At 42.9% G+C, this 20667-nt stretch overlaps 1 protein-coding gene across 2 annotated transcripts; it reads right to left on the bottom strand.

Moving 5' to 3' along the window:
• Positions 1-37: 37 nt before the first annotated feature.
• LOC112258814 lies at positions 38-20101 on the bottom strand. Of its 2 annotated transcripts, none has more exons than XM_024433411.2 (6): positions 19744-20101; positions 18600-18643; positions 15713-15778; positions 15556-15622; positions 1964-2276; positions 38-1828 (listed from the first exon to the last, which is right to left on the bottom strand). In XM_024433411.2, exons 1-6 carry the CDS (start codon positions 19810-19812, stop codon positions 1155-1157), a joined length of 1233 nt encoding a protein of 410 aa, XP_024289179.2. In that variant the 5' UTR covers positions 19813-20101; the 3' UTR covers positions 38-1154. The 2 variants fall into 2 exon arrangements, with proteins under 2 accessions (XP_024289179.2, XP_024289180.2); XM_024433412.2 differs by having other exon boundaries at positions 1964-2258.
• Between the last annotated feature and the right edge of the window lie 566 nt (positions 20102-20667).

Raw genomic sequence — 20667 nt, 5'->3', positions numbered from 1 at the left:
ATAGAGAAGACATTTGACATGTCATTGTGACCAAAGATACATTTTTCAACACGTGACATTTAATTAGGTTTTACATGTGACATGCGATAAATACAACCGAGAACATTTGCTTCAATTTGCACATTTCCTACTGCAACAATAGTGTAAACGGATACCTCCTCTTTAGAAATGCACAAAGGCTTCCTGAGAGGGGTGGACTATCAATTGGTAATACAAGAATATGCCGTTTTGTTTTACCTGGAAGTAAAAACAATACTTCAACGTAGCCAGCCTTCATCTTGAAATGCTGAACTTCTATCCTTTTAGGAATTCCTTCTTTCCTTTCTATTTTTTGTCATAGAAATAAACATGAATGAAATGAAGGACAAGGCTGTGCGCGATTGACAGGAGACATGCAGAACTTACTGTAAATACTGAGGAAGACAGTCGACTTTATACAAAAGCGTTAGAAAAAGGAGTAAATGAAATGAGACCTAAAAAACACATTTGGGAATGAGTGGTGTAAACTGATATCCCCTCTTTAGAAATGCACAAATGCTTAGCAAGAGGGGTGGACTATCAAATGGTAATACAAAAATAGATTCAGGTAGGCTCTTTAAATTTGAGAAGTAAAATAAAAACAATACTTCAACGCAGCCAGCCTTCATCTTGAAATGCTAAACTTCTATCCCTCCAGGCATTCCTTCTCTCCTTTCTATTTCTTTGTTATAGAAATCAAACTAACAAATAGAATGGAGGACAAGGGTGTGCATGACATACAGGACATGCAGAACTTACTGTTAATACTGAGGAAGACAGACGACAATACAAAAGTGTTAGAAAAAAGAGCAACCGAAATGAGCCTCCTGGAATAAGAGACGTTGGAGAAGTAGTAATGCTATAAATATGACATTCAGGAGTCAACTGCTCTCTCCCTCATCCTCTCTTACTAATCTTCTTTCCAGAACCAAACGCAATGTGAAAATTACCACCCAATTCTCTAAGGTACAATACCTCACCAAAACCCTAGTAATTGGTATCAATTTATTTTCATAGGCTTTGTAAACATCTTTAATGACTAATTATATTGTGGTTGTTTATCTAAACATGTTCCTAAGTGGTAAATTCAACATATGGGCTGCATTTCATGTATAACCTCACATGTTCTCTGTCCTTCAGCTCTTAAAAAACCCTTCAGCTGCCAAGGCCTCTTTGAAAGTTACGGTCAAAGAGTTGATAGTCACATCGGTCACAATCACTTTGCCAGGATTCACTTCTGCGCCACTACTGTCTGGACACTGTGTCACAACCTCTTCACCTTGCTGTTTTGTGTCATTCTCCACCACTTCCTCTGCAACCTCAACATCGGTACAGACCACAGAACCACCAGCCACGGTTTTATCTCCAACATCCACCACTGAAGTGGTATCCCTGTCAATCAGAATATGTCCCCCCATCTCCTCTACCCTGTCAATAAAATAATCTGTCCCCAACCCCTCTACCCTCTCAATAACATTAGCTGTGCCTAACCTTTCTACCTTGTCAATCAAGGTATCTGTCCCCAATTCCACTTCGGTGGCACTGTCCACCAACCTATTGCTAATGTTGTCTTTTGGTCCCTCTGCAGAAACACAGCTCTCTGATTGGTCAGTCCTATCTATTTGTTCCTGTCCAGTTTCAGAGGTCCTACCCTCTGACCTGTACCATGCCCCTGTCACCCTCAACAAGGCCCCACCCCCCAATGTCTCATCTCCAGAGCCCAGTGCGGAACCACAACTCTCCACTCTGTCAGTCGGCTCCTCCACTTCCTGCTCCATCATGGGAGAGCTGCACTCTGACTGGCTATGCCCTTAAGAGAGAAAGAAAATGAGATCAATATACCACAAATAGGACCAATCCTGACCTTCAAACCAAGATAATAAATAGATGATCAAATATTTCATTAAATGTTTGATAGAAAACAAACTGAATAGACTGTTTTCACGTGTGTCTGTTGTTAACTCTGATTCCGGTCTCTCCTCTGCGCCTTGCCATTCATGCTCCATGGGGTCCTGTATGCGGGTCAGTGGTTGGAGGGAATTGTTGTCAGACACAGGTTTGGACACCCTCTGCTTGTTCTTGCGTCTTGCCAGGCGGCGGTAGACGCTCCCTCCCTCCCCCGCCCTGTATGGCAGACTGCCCTGGTCCAGTTCGGAGCCCATGGAGCGCGTAAGGGAGAGGCGCAGACGAGGGGTATCTGGGACTTTGTGTGCACTACGGAGGTCCATGGCATAGATATTCTGTAGGAGAAGAGAAGACTAAAGCCGATGTCACACGAAGCAATCTGGACGCAATTTCTGTTGATTGCAACAAAGTGGCATTTATGATGCTGTGTGTCACCCCAAAAGTTGCCAGCAACTTAGTTGCAACGCAAGAGATAGAAATCAATCCTGTCACGTAACTGACTGTATGCAATGTCCAATCAGGGCGCAGAAAAAAGTTTGTTGTTATATTGTTCCGTTCGGAACTCCAACCCAGTACGTTAATGGCCAATCTTCAAAAAGGGATTTAGTCTTTGAGATACCGCTACCCGAGGTATAAAAAAAAGCACAACCATGTTTTTCCATATCTCTAAGGTCTCCCACACAGTGCCTTCGATAAGTATTTAGACCCCTTGACTTCTTCCACATTTTGTTACAGCCTTATTCTAAAATGGATGAAAGAAAAAAAATCCTCAGCAATCTACACACAATACCCAATAATGACAAAGCGAAAACAGGTGTTAGCAAATTTTTGCAAATACCATATTTACAAAAGTATTCAGACCCTTTGCTATCAGGCTTGATATTGAGCTCAGATGCATTCTGTTTCCATTGATCATCCATGAGATGTTTCTACGTCATTGGAGTCCACCTGTGGTAAATTCAATTGATTGGACATGATTTGGAAAGGCCCACACCTGACTATATAAAGGTCCCACAGTTGACAGTGCATGTCAGATCAAAATCCAAGCCATGAGGTAGAAGGAATTGTCCGTAGAGCTCTGAGACAGGGTTGTGTCGAGGAACAGATCTGGGGAAGGGTACCAAAATTGAAGGACCCCAAGAACACAGTGGCCTCCATCATTCTTAAATGGAAGAAGTTTAGAACCACCAAGACTCTTTCTAGAGCTGGCCGCCCGGCCAAACTGAGCAATCGGGGGAGAAGGTCCTTGGTCAGAGAGGTGACCAAGAACCAGATAGTTACTCTGACAGAGCTCTAGCGTTCCTCTGTGGAGATGGGAGAACTTTTCGGAAGGACAACCATCCTCAGTAAAAGGCACATGACAGCCCACTTGAAGTTTGCCAAAAGGCACCTAAAGACTCTCAGACCATGGGAAACAAGATTCTCTGGTCTGATGAAACCAAAATTGAACTCTTTGGCCTGAATGCCAAGCGTCACGTCTGGATGTGGCAGCATCATGCTGTGGCAAAGTTTTTCAGCGGCAGGGTCTGGGAGACTAGTCAGGATCAAGGGAAAGATGAATGGAGCACAGAGATATCATTGATGAAAATAGAAAATAGGTCAGGACCTCAGAATTGGGCGAGCGTTCATCTTCCAACAGGACAACGACCTTAAGCACACAGCCAAGACAACCCAGGATTGGCTTCGGGACAAGTCTCAATGTCTCAGCCAGAGCCCGGACTTGAACCCGATTGAACATCTCTGGAGAGATCTGAAAATAGCTGTGTAGCAATGCTCCACATCCAACCTGACAGAGCTTGAGAGGATCTGCAGAGAAGAATGGGAGAAATTCCCCAAATGTTATTATTTATTTTTTATTTCACCTTTACTTACCCAGGTAGGCCAGTTGAGAACAAGTTCTAATTAACAACTGCGAGCTGCCCAAGATAAAGCAAAGCAGTGCGACACAAACAACACAGAGTTATACATGGAATAAACAAACGTACAGTCAATAACACAATAGAAGTCTATATAGTGTGTGCAAATGAAGTAAGATTAGGGAGGTAAGGCAATAAATAGGCCATAATGGCAAAATAATTACAATTTAGCAATTAAACACTGGAGTGATAGCTGTGCAGAAGATCAATGTGCAAGTAGAGATACTGGGGTGCAAAGGAGCAAAAAATAAATAAAATATGGGTATGATGTAGTTGGGTGGGCTATTTAAAGATGGGCTATGTACAGGTGCAATGATCTGCAAGCTGCTCTGACAGCTGATGCTTAAAGTTAGTGAGGAGGATATGAGTCTCCAGTCGTTGGCAGCAGAGAACTGGAAGGAAAGGCAGCCAAAGGGGGAGTTGGCTTTGGGGGTGACCAGTGAAATATACCTGCTGAAGAGCGTGCTACGGGTGTGTGCTGCTATGGTGACCAGTGAGCTGAGATAAGGTGGGGCTTTACCTACCTAGGTTTGGCGATGAATATGGGCCAGCCAACGAGAGCATACAGGTGGGTAGTATATAGGGCTGTGGTGACAAAACAGATGGCACTGTGATAGACTGCATCCAATTTGCTGAGTAGAGTGTTGGAACATATTTTGTAAATTACATTGCCGAAGTCGAAGTCAAAAGCCGAAGGATCGGTAGGATAGTCAGTTTTACAAGGGTATGTTTGGCAGCATGAATGAAGGATGCTTTGTTTGCGAAATAGGAAGCCGATTCTAGATTTAATTTTGGATTGGAGATGCTTGATGTGAGTCTGGAAGGAGAGTTTACAGTCTAACCAGACACCTAGGTATTTGTAATTGTCCACATATTCTAAGTCAGAACCATCCAGAGTAGTGATGCTAGATGGGCGGGCATGTGCAGGCAGCGATCGGTTGAAGAGCATGCATTTAGTTTTACTAGCATTTAAGAGCAGTTGGAGGCCACGGAAGGAGAGTTGTATGGCATTGAAGCTTCTCTGGAGGTTTGTTAATACAGTGTCCAAAGAAGGGCCAGAAGTATACAGAATGGTGTCGTCTGCGTAGAGGTGGATCAGAGAATCACCAGCAGCAAGAGCGACATTATTGATGTATACAGAGGAAAGAGTCGGCCCGAGAATTTAACCCTTTGGCACCCCCATAGAGACTGCCAGAGGTCCGGACAACAGGCCCTCCGATTTGACACACTGAACTCTGTCTGAGAAGTAGTTGGTGACTTAGAAATACAGGTGTGCCAAGCTTGTAGCGTCATAACCAAGAAGAGTCGAGGCTGTAATCTCTGCCAAAGGTGCTTCAACAAAGTACTGAGTAAAGGGTCTGAATACTATTTTTGTATTAGCAAAAATGTCTAAAAATCAATTTTTTCTTTGTCATTATGGGGTAATGTATGTAGATTGATGAGGGGGGGAAAACAATGTAAATCATTTTAGAATAAGGCTGTAACCTAACAAAATGTGGAAAAAGTCAAGGGGTCTGAATACATTTTGAAGACACTGTATATGAAATGGATGGTTGTGTAAAAATATTTTACTGCAAAAGTAGTTACATTTGTAATTTGGGACCCCTAAACTCAAACAGTACAGAATAATGCCTGGCTGGAGGGGTGGTGGGCCACATAAACTCATTTAATCCAACATTGCAAGCTCTGATATTGCTAACATTTGGAATATGAGCAGTCAATTATCTGCCCTACATACAAAGAAAACAAAATTAGGACATCTTAAAGCATTTAGGAAATATCACAGGTACAAATAGGGGGAAATATCAACTATGAATGAGGAATGAAACCTCACAACTTTCCAAGTCAAAAGTTCTCTCATTCAGTGCTGTATGGTTATGCCTGACAAAAAGGCATACAGTTACACTTTAATTGATGTTGTGGCTATTGTAAATCGGCTCGAAGGCAAGTGGGCTCAGACACAGAAAACTGTCATGTGCAGACCCTACTCTTGCAATTACGTTAGGGGGCCCCCCTAGATTTGCCTCCAAATCCAATTTCAAAACAACGATTCAACCACAAAGACCAATGATGTTTTCCAATGCCTCGTAAAGAAGGGCACCTATTGGTAGATAGGTAAAAATTGTGGATGGTGTATCAACACACCCAGTCACTACAAAGAGAAGAGTAGTCCTTCCTAACTCTGTTGCCGGAGAGGAAGGAAACCGCTCAGGGTTTTCACCATGAGGTCAATGGTGAATGTAAAACAGTTTGAGTTTTACTTAATCTTGAAATCGAGTTCTTACTATGCTATAAGTAGTAAGACAGCACCACTGAATCATATTCAACTATGAAACCACCGAAGTCCTGTCTTTGCCACGGCAGGCAGTGATTGGCCCCTCCCACAAGGGTATAATATGCACTGCCCTGTCGGAGAGTGTCACTCTTGCTTTATTCAGCCACTGTTGTTTATCAAAGCCACCATTCTTATCATCTGTACATTCATCTATACTTATTTTTCGTCATTGTAGAATAATAGTGAAGACATCAAAACTATGAAATAACACATATGGAATCATTTAGTAAACAAAAATGTGTTAAAGAAATTAAAATATATTTTATATTTCAGATTCTTCAAAGCATCCACCCTTTGCCTTGATAACAGTTTTGCACACTCTTGGCATTCTCTCAACCAGCTTCATGGGGTTGTCACCTAGAATGCATTTAAGTTAACAGGTGTGCCTTGTTAGAAGTTAATTTATGGAATTTCTTTCCAATCATTTGTGTTGTGACAAGGTAGGGGTGGTATACATATGATAGTCCTATTTGCTAAAATACCAAGTCCATTTTATGTAAAGAACAGCTCAAATAAGCAAGCAGAAATGACAGTCCATCATTACTTTAAGACATGAAGGTCAGTCAATGCGGAACATTTCAAGAACATTGAACCTTTCTTCAAGTGCAATTGCAAAAACCATCAAGCGCTATGATGAAACTGGCTCTCATGAGGACCGTCACAGGAAAGGAAGACTCAGAGTTACCCCTGCTGCAGAGGATAAGATCAATAGAGTTAACTGCACCTCAGATTGCAGCCCAAATAAATGTTTCAAGTAACAGACACATCAACATTAACTGTTCAGAAGAGACTGCGTGGATCAGGCCTTCATCGGTGAATTGCTGCAAAGAAACCACTACTAAAGGACACCAATAAGAAGAGACTTGCTTTGGTGAAGAAACACGAGCAATGGGCATTAGACAAGTGGAAATCTGTACTTTGGCCTGATGAGTACACATTTTTTGTTCCAACCGCCATGGCTTTGTGAGACGCAGAGTAGGTGAACGGATGATCTCCACATGTATGGTGCCCACTGTGAAGCATGGAGGAGGTGGTGTGATGGTGCTTTGCTGGTGACACTGTCTGTGATTTATTTAGAATTCAAGGCACACTTAACTAGCATGGCTACCACAGCATTCTGCAGCGATACGCCATCCCATCTGGTTTGCGCTTAGTGGAACTATGATTCGTTTTTCAACAGGACAATGACCCAACACACCTCCAGGCTGTGTAAGGGCTATTTGACCAAGAAGGAGAGTGATGGAGGGCTGCATCAGATGACCTGGTCTCCACAATCAACCAACCTCAACCCAATTGAGATGGTTTGGGATGAGTTGGACTGCAGAGTGACGGAAAAGCAGCCAACAAGTGCTCAGCATATGTGGGAAATCCTTCAAGACTGTTGGAAAAGCATTCCAGGTGAAGCTGGTGGAGAGAATAACAAGAGTGTGCAAAGCTGTCATCAAGGCAAAGGGTGGCTACTTTGAAGAATCAAAAATATATTTTGATTTGTTTAACTTCTTGGATATAGGGGGCGCTATTAGAATTTTTGGATGAAAAACGTTCCCATTTTAAACAAGATATTTTGTCAAGAAAAGATGCTTGACTATGCATATAATTGACAGCTTTGGAAAGAAAACACTGACGTTTCCAAAACTGCAAAGATATTGTCTGTGAGTGCCACAGAACTGATGTTACAGAAAAAACCCAGATAAAAATACAATCAGGAAGTGCCGCATTTTTTGAAACCGCCTCATGGCAATGACTCCTTATATGGCTGTGGAGGAGCTAGGAGTCAGCTTACCTTTTCCACGTTTTCCCCAAGGTGTCTGCAGCATTGTGACGTATTTGTAGGCATATCATTGGAAGATTGACCATAAGACACTACATCTACCAGGTGGTCGCTTGGTGTCCTCCGTAGCAATTATTGCGTAATCTCCAGCTGCAGTATTTTTCCGTTTGCCTCGGATGAGAAACCGACTGCCAGGAATGATTTTTCATCGAATAGAATTGTGAAAAACACCTTGAGGATTGATTCTAAACAATGTTTGCCATGTTTCTGTCGATATTATGGAGCTAATTTTGAAAAAAGTTTGGCGTTGTGTTGACTGCATTTTCATTTTTTTTCTTAGCCAAACGTGATGAACAAAACGGAGCTATTTCGCTTACACAAATAATCTTTTTGGGAAAAATGAACATTTGCTAACTAACTGAGAGTCACGTCATTGAAAACATCCGAAGTTCTTCAAAGGTAAATTATTTTATTTGAATGCTTTTCTTGTTTTTGTGAAAATGTTGCCTGCTGAATGCTAGGCTTAATGCTATGCTAGGCTATCAATACTCTTACACAAATGCTTGTGTAGCTTTGGTTAAAGCATATTTTGAAAATCTGAGATGACAGTGTTGTTAACAAAAGGCTAAGCTTGTGTTTCAATATATTTATTTAATTTCATTTGCGATTTTCATGAATAGGAAACGTTGCGTTATGGTAATGAGTTTGAGGCTGATTACACTCCCGGATACGGGATTGCTCGACGCTAGAGGTTAACACTTTGTTGGTTGCTACATGACTCCATATGTGTTATGTCATAGTTTTGATGTCTTATTCTACAATGTAGAAAATAGTCAAAATAAAGAAAAACCCTTGAATGAGTAGGTATGTCCAAACTTTTGACTGGTACTGTATATTTTTCTTTAGATTCCTTCAACATCGGTCCGTTTAGTAGCCTGAGTCAGCTAGCTTGCTAGCCACTCTTTGCTAGTGGTCCTTCTAGCTAGCTAGCTAATGCGTCGCACTTGCAGGAGACCAAAGATTCGGAGGTCATTATTAAATAATCGCCTTCGCAATCACACTCAAAGAGTGTTCGTAAGCTTTGAGTGAAGGTACCAGAGGGATTCCATCAGGTTTTTCAATAATTTTTTCTCCTCAGGCAGAGATGTCATTCCCTCCCGGGATAAAATAGTGCTTCAAGTGCAAGGCACACATGTCGGGGAGGGACGTCACAGAGACTGCGCCCGATGGCTTGGACCAGAGCACGGAGCTGGCTCTTACGGACCCCTTCTTATGTATCCACTGCTCCGGGGTTCCTCTGCCTTCCCTCCATCATCAACTGCAGCTGGTCTATCTCTCCACCACCCAGCTCGTCCCGTATAGCTCCCGGGAGCCTACAGACGGGGGGGTGAGGAGCAGCTCTCCAATACTCGACAGTTTCCACACCTCTGCCCTTCCCGAACCTGCTGCTTATTTCGAGGATGCGGCACACCGGGAGCTGAGAGACTTCCATGCCAGCCAATGGGACGCCTATGGAGATCCTGGCTCAGAGTGAGGAAGAGACATAGAGGAAGAGGACAATGAGGAGACGCCGGCTGCCCCTCCGATCTCTGACAAGGACCCTTACAACAAGGAGTTCATGGGTGTCCTGGGCAGGGCTGTGACTAAGCTAGGACTAAGCTAGACCTATCCACAACCAGCCCCTGAAACCATGTTGGCAGGGGCTTACTTCCCACAGTCAGTCACCCAGTCTCTGGCCAGATACCCAGCCCCGCCCTAGACCCTCCCCTGTTCTCAGATGTCAGGAATAAGGTGAGGCGATCCTGGGAGAAGCCACAACAGACACGCTCTTCCATCCAGAGCTTCAACTCATGGTCCAGGATCGACAGAACCCAAGATGGGGTATCTGTCCATGCCCCTGCTCAAAGAAACCATAGCCTCACACCTCTCAGTAGCCTCTGCGGCAGTGAAGCCGCAGCTATCATCCAGAATATGACATATTATCACTTCCCTGGTGGAGAAGTCTTACAAGGCAGCCGGGCAAGTCAGCAGCCATGTTGAACACCATGGCCATCCTCCAGGCCTACCAGGCCCAGCTCCTCCGGGACATAAACCGGCAGGCTACTCCAGAGATGTATGTTGAGCTCAAGAAGGCGACAGACTTCACTCTACACATGACGAGGTGTGCTGCCCAGGACACGGGCAGAATCATAGGATTCTTGGTCATGATACACCATCACTTGTGGCTCAACCTCACCCAAATGTCAGAAAGGGAGAAGAACGTGCTGCTGAATGCTCCTGTCACAGTATCGTGGAGAACCATCACACACAAGTTTGAGCAGCAACAGAAGGGCTCTGCAGCCTTCAAGGCTATCATGCCACTCAGGCCCCGGGCTCCTTTCCCTGCCCCATCCCAACCAGCCTCGACCAAGACAGGGGAGGCTCGCCATTGCTCTGTGAGTGCTTCCCAGGCCCAGGACAGACCCACTCAGACGCCTGAGGTGTCCCACGCTGGTGCGAGAGGCTAGAACTGCAATCCTCTCCGCCCTCAGCAACAGCACGCTGCCCAGGCGTACAGAGTGGATAAACCACTGAGGGCCTGTGAGCCTTCCTGTGAGGGACTTTGTGTTGTATCCTAGTCAGAGAATCCTGCTCCACGCCTGGTAGCAACATGAAAGAGAAGACTAGCTACACATTGCCCACTGCCAGCAAAAGCCGCCCGGTATAGGTGCACACAAGACACACACTTCCACTCATCCCTCCAGTGCACACTAAGTGTACACACTCCTGTGTCTCCCATCCATTCTCCTTTCCACTCGTTCTTATGAGCGCCATGGCCTTAGACAAAGATTCTATGAGCACAAGGCAAAACATAGGGCTGGGACAGTTAGGTTTCACAGAGACACACAGTTTAATTCCAGTCATACAGCAGCCTCTGCCTGTGACTTGGCTAAACAGTCAAAAACATAAATCGTCAAACTGCACAGCAGCCTCTGCCTGTAGCCCAGTTAGCTATTCCAAATCAAATGACAGCCCTGCCCTCTCTAATAGAAAGAGCAGACCTGTCCAGCAGACTGAGTGTATGGAAACACGAATGCACAGCTTCCCCTTGGGTAATGAATACAATTTGGAAGGGTTACGCGTTGCAGTTTGCTGGTGTCACGCCCACGACAGTTTCAGCTCAAGTGGCCCCTATTCTAGAACAGGAAATAACCTTGTAGGAAAAGGAGCTATTCGCCCAGTTATGGAAGCAGACAAAATTACGGATCATTATCAGCCATATTTTCGTGTGCCAAGAAAGACAGTGGCATGAGACTGATCTTAGATTTGAGGGTGTTGAATAAATCATTACCAAAACTTTTCGCATGTTAACACACTGCCGTCTATTCAAAGTAGTCAGACAGACAGGATACGGATATTGTGCTATCTAGACGACTGTCTTATAATAGCGAAGTCGAGAAAATTGGTCGAGACACACACCAGGATAGTGATAAATCATATCCACAATCTGGTTTTCCTGATAAACTGCGAAAAGAGTTCTCTCACTCTTCACCAACAGACAAGCTTCTTAGGCTTGGAACTGAACTCTATGCACTCACGTCTAACAGTCACCAGACAGAGGTGCATTCTGACTGCAGCATGCACACTCCACCGGAGCCGTACTTTCAGGGCTCGCCGGGTTATGGTTTTACAGGGGCTGATGGTTGTGGCATCAGCAGTTTTACCACTTGGCCTATTATGCATGAGACCTATCCAACAATGGTTTATAAGCCAACGCATTCATCCGAACAGAGACCGTTATCGAATGATAACCATTACGTGGCAATGTCACCACAGCCTATCCTTCTGGCAAATCCCAAGGATACTCTCAGCTGGGTCCAGTAGTCTTGCAGGTTGTCATAAAGACCGACACCTCCCTGAAGGGATGGGGGGGGCAGTTTAAGATGGACGCATAACGAACAGTCAGTGGGAAGAACACAAATCTTCATATAAATGTTTTGGAGCTGGAAGCGATTCAGCTGGTTCTATTACATTTTGCCCCCAGGAGAGAGGCAAAATTAGTTTGTTTTTCGGAATGAATCACGTTCTGATTCATTCCAACAACTCAACCTCGATCGCGTACGTCAATCGCCAGGGCGGAGTCCGCCCACTGGCCATGCCACAAGTGGCATCACGGATCATCTGTGGGCACACACACCTGTGCTCACTGTCAGCAGCGCACATTCCATGCCAGTTGAATCTAGGTGCAGACCTATTGTCGGGAGGATAGCCTCAGTCTGCGGAGTGGCGTATCTAGCCACAGGTGATAGAGGTGATTTGATGCCAGTTTGGACGAGCCTTACCAAGAAAACACTGAATGTTCCTCATTGGCCTAGTTTCAGTTTTTGCTTAAATCAGCTTGAAAATCTATAGCAAGACTTGAAAATGGCTGGCTAGCAAAATTCAACAACCAACTTGACAAAGCTTGAAGAATAAACAAATAAATAATGTGCTAATCTAGGTGTGCAAAGCTCTTAAAGACTCACAGCTGTAATCACTGCCAAAAGAGATTCTAACATGTATTGACCTTGTCAATACTTATGTAAATGAGATATTTCTGTACTTTATTTTCAATATATTTGCAACAATTTCTAAAAACATGTTTTCACTTTGTCATTATGGGGTAGTGTGTAGATATGTGAGAAAAAAAAAATCAATTTTGAATCCAGCTTGTAACAAAATGTTGAATAAATCAAGGGGTATGAATACTTTCTGAAGGCACTGTATAAAAAGGCAGCAGACTGCTTGGGATGGCAACACCACAAGCCTATGAGTGTCAATGAGGCAACTGGGAGGCTCCAATGAAAGGAAAGAGAATCATCCAACCCTGGAATCTGGCACCCTCTCCCTAGTTCTACAACTTGCCCTCATAACTTACACTTCCAGGATTGGGCTCTTAAGTCACATCCTTATCATTTAGAAGTGAGCTTTGATTCATTGCTAGTACAATACGTTGCCTGAATCGAACATGACCTTCCTCTGGCTCACTGCATTAATGATGCACATTGGGATGTTCCAGTGCACTCTTATACTGTTCAGGTTGAGCTGCTTCTTCCAGACAATCATGTCCACCATCCTGGCTGTCTGCCCTGGAGTCGCCGTATATGTTGACTTTTTGACATTATGGTGTATGGGGAGGATGCAACCACACGTCACAAGCGCATAAGGTTCACTACAATGAACCACCACAACCTGACACTCATTGACAAGAAATACCATCAACTTAGTGGGCATGTCATAGGAATTGCACTGATAGGCCCACTCCACCATCAGTCCTCTCCTCAGGCAGTTACTAGAGACAGAGACACCATGGAACTGGACTGCCTCATGTCAGGAGGCCATTCAACAGCCAACATGCTGTCTGGAAATTGATGGCGTGCATTGTCCTCATACCTATTTAGCTACCAACCATGGCTGGCCAGCCCATGTGACACCTGAAATGGGCTGCATCGTAAAGAATGAGCTCTTATGCTGGGGTGACATATGCATTGGTCTGGAAAACTGTGCAGTAATTCCAATATACCTATAAAGAAAATATGCCATTGATGGCAAACAAGAGGCACATCAGGATGGTAAAACTTGCTGTATGTGATTGTTTATGGTGGCTGGGGATTGACTGAGACAGTGGTCTTTGTGCACCATGCTTGATCAGCTCCACTTCCTCTGCAACCCACCAACTGTCCATCAATGCCCATGTACATGTGTCTGGAGCGGTGCTATATCCACTTAGTCAATGGGTCTCATTGGCATGCAAGCTGCATTTGCTGACTGCCTATACTGAACAATAGAAATGGAAACTGATCCCCCCCACAGCCCCAATACCCCGCCAGTCATACAGGAAGGATATTGTGCAAGCTGGTCAGGCCTCAGAACTACAACCACCACTGGCTACTTTGTCTCCTCACCCTGTTAGGACACACCCATGTCCTGGTCACCTCAGAGACTTTGAATCAACGTTGCACATTTTGTTTTATTGGGGAAAAGAGGGCTGTAAATATACAGTGCATTCAGAAAGTATTCAGACCTCTTGACTTTTTCCACATTTTGTTATGTTACAGCCTTATTCTAAAATGTATTAAATAGTTTTTTGCCCCTTATCAATCTACACACAATACACCATAATGAGGAAGCAAAAACAGGTTTTTGGGAATATTACATTTGCATAAGTATTCAGACCCTTTACTTAGTACTTTGTTGAAGCAGCTTTGGCAGCGATTACAGCCTCGAGTCTTCTTGGGTATGACACTACAAGCTTGGCACACCTGTATTTGGGAAGTTTCTCCCAATCTTCTCTGCAGTTCCTCTCAAGCTCTGTCAGGTTGGATGGGGAGAGTCGCTACACTGAAAAACATCCCCACAGCCACTGAAAGACATCCCCACAGCATGATGCTGCCACATCCATGCTTCACCGTAGGGATGGTGCCAGGTTTCCGCCAGACGCTTGGCATTCAGGCCAAAGAGTTCCTTCCATCTTGGTTTCATCAGACCAGAGAATCTTGCTTCTCATGGTCTGCAAGTCCTTTAGGTGCCTTTTGGCAAACTCCAAGTACGCTGTCATGTGCCTTTTACTGAGGAGTGGCTTCCATCTGGCCACTTTACCATAAAGGCCTGATTGTGCTGCAGAGATGGTTGTCCTTCTGTAAGGTTCTCCCATCTCCACAGAGGAACTCTGTCAGAGTAACCATCGGCTTCTTGGTCACCTCCCTGTCCAAGGCCCTTCTCCCCCGATTGCTCAGTTTGGCCTTGCGGCCAGCTCGAGGAAGAGTCTTGGTGGTTCCAAACTTCTTCCATTTAAGAATAATGGAAGCCACTGTGTTCTTGGGGACCTTCAATGCTGCAGACATTTTTTTGTGTACCCTTCCCCAGAACTGTGCCTCGACACAATCCTGTCTCAGAGCTCTACGGACAATTCCTTTGACCTCATGGCTTGGTTTTTGCACTGTCAACTGTGGGACCTTATATAGACAGGTGTGTGCCTTTCCAAATCATATCCCATCAATTGAATTTACCACAGGTGGACTCCAATCAAGTTGTAGAAACCTCTCACGGATGATCAATGGAAACAGGATGCACCTGAGCAAAATGTCTAGTCTCATAGCAAAGGGTCTGAATAATTACGTAAATAAGGTATCTGTTTTTTATTACATTTGCAAACATTTCTAAAAACCTGTTTTCACTTTGTCATTATGGGGTATGTGTGTAGATTGATTTGGAAATGTTTTTATTTAATCAATTTTAGAATAAGGCTGTAACGTAACAAAATGTTGAAAAAGTCAAGGGATCTGAATACTTTCCGAATGCACTGTATATCGATGTTGTTACAATTAGTAAACATTTGGATTATCAAATAATTTATGCAACCATGATGACAAGATTGGACATTGCATGCAATTTCAATTGCGTTTGAACTGCTTCATGTATCAGCAAAGTTGCTTGAGATGACACATCAATTGCTTTGTGTGACACAGGCTTAAGATAAAAGTTATTAAGTTAAGTTTAGTCATTTTTGTAATTGCTATGTTAATGTAAGGGACATAAAAATGGATTAAGAAAGTGGATGTTCTGGACAAGGAGAAAGGTAAGCGCTGTACCCGCAAGACGAGTCTCCGTGGTCTGAGTCCTTTCCTGCGGTATGCCAGGGCTCGGTCCTTCTCCTCCCTGATAAGACACAGAGAATATGAAATTGCAATGGCTGGAGCAAAAGTAGTATGCGGTATTCATACTAACAGCACTCTCAGTACTACTCACTTCTCTTCATAAGCCAGCACCAGGCGTGGGTCCAGTATGTGGTCCTCTGGTTCCCAGGTGCTATACCTGTAAAACAATCACGCTCTATAAGCACCGTTTATGCAGGATCATCATGGCATGATACCCTTGAATAAGGCAAGGAGGTACAATGACAGGAGTTGTTATAGAATCATATGTGAACTTTCAATGAATTTATGTATAGAGACTGCTAGCGGTTATACCTTACCTTTTAAAACCCTGGCAGAATGTAAATTGTCAATAGATATCATTACAAATACACCAAATCAATCACCAGACACATTTAAATGTCAACCTCTATTGCGCAAGTGAGTCGTTCTGGAATTTGTCATGGTTTCCCCACTTGTCTTGACTCCTGAGGGGTATACTGCTAAGCGGGATAGAGGAGTTAGCGAGCTAACTTTGGTCAATTCTGAGTTCAACTCTCGATAACTGTTGACACGAAGGTGGCTCACCTTTTAGCCAGGTAGATTTATATGGCAACAAATACTTTAGCTCTAACCTGCTCTGGGGCAGGCTAACTTCACTTTATCCTAATTGAAGTGCTTGAGCTGAGAGTTGAGGACCAATCAAATCAGATTCCCTCCCTCTTGCAAAGAGCAAGTCATCATCCCCTTCATTCTCCGAAACCATTTAAGAGGACTGATTTAATGTTTTATTGTGTTAATAATATTCAAATACCCTACAGTATCTCACTACACATTTAGTAATGTGTAGTGAGAATTTGAAACGTCACACACAGTACAATTTTCATATGACTTAATACAATAATTTTATCGATAGGTGTGGGGGGAAAAAAGGTGCTCGTGCACCCAAAGACAGCATTAACAATTGTGTAATAAAAGACACCACTTCTAATAACCTATTTCACACCATAGCCTGCTGAATTTGCAGGATAGGTTCTTTCATTTCAGCAAAAAAGTCAAATGTGGCACAGACTTGCTGATGGATTCCTGTTTCAGCATTTTATCAATGAAGATTTCGGCGTTCGACTAGTCACGTGCGACATGCAAGCGCAGTTACAAACCTGGCTGGAGTTAGCGGCAGCTGAAGAATCTAAATGCATGGTCGTAACATGGATGAAGCCTGAGCTGGAATGTGAAGCTTAGTGAAGCTAGCTAACTTTGGAAAATTCTGAGTAGATCTAGCTAGCGTCGTAGTATACCCCTCTATTTCTATTGAAAGTGTTGGTAAACAAGGGTACCCTTCAGTTTTAGATGCGTGCGGAATCGGATTAACGCTGGATCTGGACGGACTCTTCACATTACGAAAATGCACCAAATGGCGTACGGTGGTTGCCAGTTCTCCTGTCAGTGTACTTCCTTGATTAAGGAAATCGGAATTAGGGGTGTTAAATATAAGATGCACTTTAACCAATGATATGAGGTTTTTACTAAGACATCAGAAGCAGAGGGAACATTACAGTGCCTTCAGAAAGTATTCACACCCGTTGACTTATTCCACATTTTGTTGTGTTACAGCCTGAATTCAAAATGGATTAAATAGATTTTCTCACCCATCTACACACAATAACCCACAAAACATGTATTCAACCCCCTGAGTCAATACATGTTAGAATCACCTTTGGCAGCGATTTAAGCTGTAATTCTTTCTGGGTAAGTCTCTTTCCACACCTGGATTATGCAAAATTTGCCCATTATTGTTTTCAAAATTATTTAAATTCTGTTAAATTGGTTATTGATCATTGCTAGACAACCATTTTCAGATCTTGCTATAGATTTAAGTCAAAACTGTAACTCGGCCACTGGCCTTGTGTTTTAGGTTATTGCCCTGCTGAAAGGTGAATTCATCTTCCAGTGTCTGGTGGAAAGCAGCATGAACCAGCTTTTCCTCAAGGATTTTGCATGTGCTTAGCTCCATTCCATTTTTTTTATCCTGAAAAACTCCCCAGTCCTTAACGATTACAAGCATACACATAACATGATGCAGCCACCACTATGCTTGAAATTAGGAGAGTTGTACTCATTAATGTGTTGTATTGGATTTTTCCCAAACATAACACTTTGTATTCCGGACTAAAAGTTAATTGCTTTGCCACATTTTTTGCAGTGTTACTTTAGTGCCTTGTTGCAAACAGGATGCATGTTTTGGAATATTGTTTATTCTGTACAGGCTTCCTTCTTTTCACTCTGTCAAATAGGTTAGTATTGTGGAGTAACTACAATGTTGTGGATCCATCCTTAGTTTTCTCCTATCACAGCCATTAATATGTTTTAAAGTCACCATTGGCATCATGGTGAAATCCCTGAGCGGTTTCCTTCCTCTCCAACAACTAAGTTAGGAAGGACACCTACATTCTTTTTTTACCCATCTACCAATAGGGGCCCTTCTTGGCGAGGCATTGGAAAACTTCCCTGGTCTTTGTGGTTTAATCTGTGTTTGACATTCACTGCTCACCGGAGGGACCTTACAGATAACTGTATGTGTACAGTACAAAGATGAGGTAGTAATAAAAAAAAATAATGTTCAACACTATTATTGCACACAGAGTGAGTCCAAGCAACTCATTATGTGACTTGTTAAGCAAATGTTTACTTATTTAGGCTTGCCATAACAAAAGGGTTGAATACTTATTGGCACAATACATTTGCGCTTTTAATTTTTAATTCATTTGTAAACTATTCTAAAAATATAATTCTACTTTGATATTATGGGGTATTGTGAACAAAAAATATATATTTTTTAAATTCAGGCTGTAACACAGCAAAATATGGAAAAGGTCAATGGGTGTAAATAATTTCTGATGGCACTATATGTACCCAGGTCAGTGGGAGGATAAAACATCAGTCATACATACATGACTCAAACATTTGTAATGCATTCACTAATTAATAAGAAGAATACTTACTTTGGTGGCCATCCCTGCCACTTCAATAAGTATTCCACATTACCCTAAGAAGCAAAAGAGAAAGGCACATTTAGCAAGAGAGCAAATAACACAATTAGTACTCTTTGCACGGTAGTTCATGGAGCATAAAAAGATGACTGTCGCTTTAAAGGGTCGGTGTCGAGATCATTGGGGTAATTTTTAATTTTCAAATGGAGATTGTACGAGATGACGTCAATGTAAAGGCCTCGAACTCTACTATTGTGATGACGTGATCGCACATGGATGGGTTTTATGTAAAATAGTTTTATTGAACGTCAAAAAGCGATGGAAATAGGTAGGACTTTACATGTAAACAACTTGTATTGCGCAACGTGCTGCACATCGAAGGTCTCCGCTTTGGACCACCCATTGACAAAATATAATTGTACGGCGTGCGTGTATAGAATACTCAATACATAGAATGAAACATTACTGTATTATAATCTTCAATTTTCAAACCAACTTTACCACATTAAAGCATAAGTAAATGCATAGTAAGATTCATACCATAAAAAAACAAAAACATAGGCTCATTGTGATGATCATACTACAACAACATAATAGGACTATATTGAATGGATCATGCGAGGTGTAACATTACGCAGCAGTTTTTGTTCTCACGCAGATACCCCAATCCATCATCCCGTCCTCTGTTCTCCTCCTGTTGGCGTAACGTACAAAAAAACTGCGTAGCTCACACACATTGGCCGCGCGGACAATCCCACCAGTGATACCCCACGATGGAGACCCGATTTTGGTAAACACACCCCTTCTACATTTTACTACTTGAGGTAGTAGTCTATATTCAGAACATACAACATACACAAACCAAGGAAAACGAAAAGATTCCACAATCTCTTTATTCAAAATGATGTAGCCAACAGGCAACATTCTGTGCAGAATATATTATAAACTTTTTGCGTGTTATAATTAGCAGCTTTCACGCAGCAGAATGACAATATTAAGATATTGCGTAAACTACGGAAAGTGCGTAGCAATACTTTTGTGTAATGGCTGATATAGACTCTGTAAGAGTACAGGTAGAACATTGGCTGTTAAAACCATAAGACACCAATGATAGGTAGACTACATTTCTATTCGGAAACACGGCTACATTGCTTACCTTTCTGACTCTCTTCTTGGTTATTGATTCAACTGCAAACACTTGTTCGCCTATAGATGACAGTTCCATCGCTCCTAGGCTGCTAGTCGCACGCTCAAAACAGGGAACGCGGAATGTTTCTCGTTCTTTCCAAGACAAATCCCCCCAAACTCACTGCAGCGGCTAAAACAAGCTTTTTACCTACTCTACAAACATGTTCTATTCTTGGAGTCTTTATCACTTACTCACATGCAAGTATTAGATAGTTGAGCGGTATTTTAGGTTCTCTTTCTGAGTTTTAAAAATCTGCGACACATCACTGCCTGGCGCGTGCTTCAGTCAAGCGCGCTCCCTCTGACTCTGGTACGATGCGCCGAGCCCCCAATAATGGACAGAGAAGAAGAGGCTAAGCGAGAGGGTTTACTTCGCTCAAAATCTGTCCCACGAAAATCAGACCACGAAGTGAGTATTTTTTGCTAATTTGCTACGTGAGGATTATTTGATCGAATTTAACTTTCGTAATGGTTAGGTTGTTGCGAATGCACTGATATAAGTGGACACACGTGGTATTCCGTCAACTTTTAAAAAACGACTTTATATTGGAGTTGTGCCTCTTGTTCACACGCGTATCTGCCCTCTCATTGGCTAGAATGGCCCCACCTGATCGCGCCTCCTCCCGCTGCCTTCCATCTTTGAGGACATGTATTTCCATTGTTGGAGTGGTCACTCGACTATCTTGTCAATAGCACGCCTGGGTCTTTCACTATTGCAAAACACAGTATTTCAAGAATATGAGTATTATTCTATAAACTCTTAAATGCGTTTTATGGGTTGTTTTCTTTAAATACCATTGAGAAACATCTGTCGAATTTTTGGCACATGATTGTTTTCCATCTTGTTAAAATATCAAGGATAATTATCTAATGTCAAAATAGTTCCAGGTCC

This window comes from Oncorhynchus tshawytscha, linkage group LG09, assembly GCF_018296145.1.
Source record: "Oncorhynchus tshawytscha isolate Ot180627B linkage group LG09, Otsh_v2.0, whole genome shotgun sequence".
NCBI lineage: Eukaryota > Metazoa > Chordata > Actinopteri > Salmoniformes > Salmonidae > Oncorhynchus > Oncorhynchus tshawytscha.
Note: the sequence above shows the minus strand (reverse complement) of the source record. Positions and strands in the feature narration are given on the sequence as shown.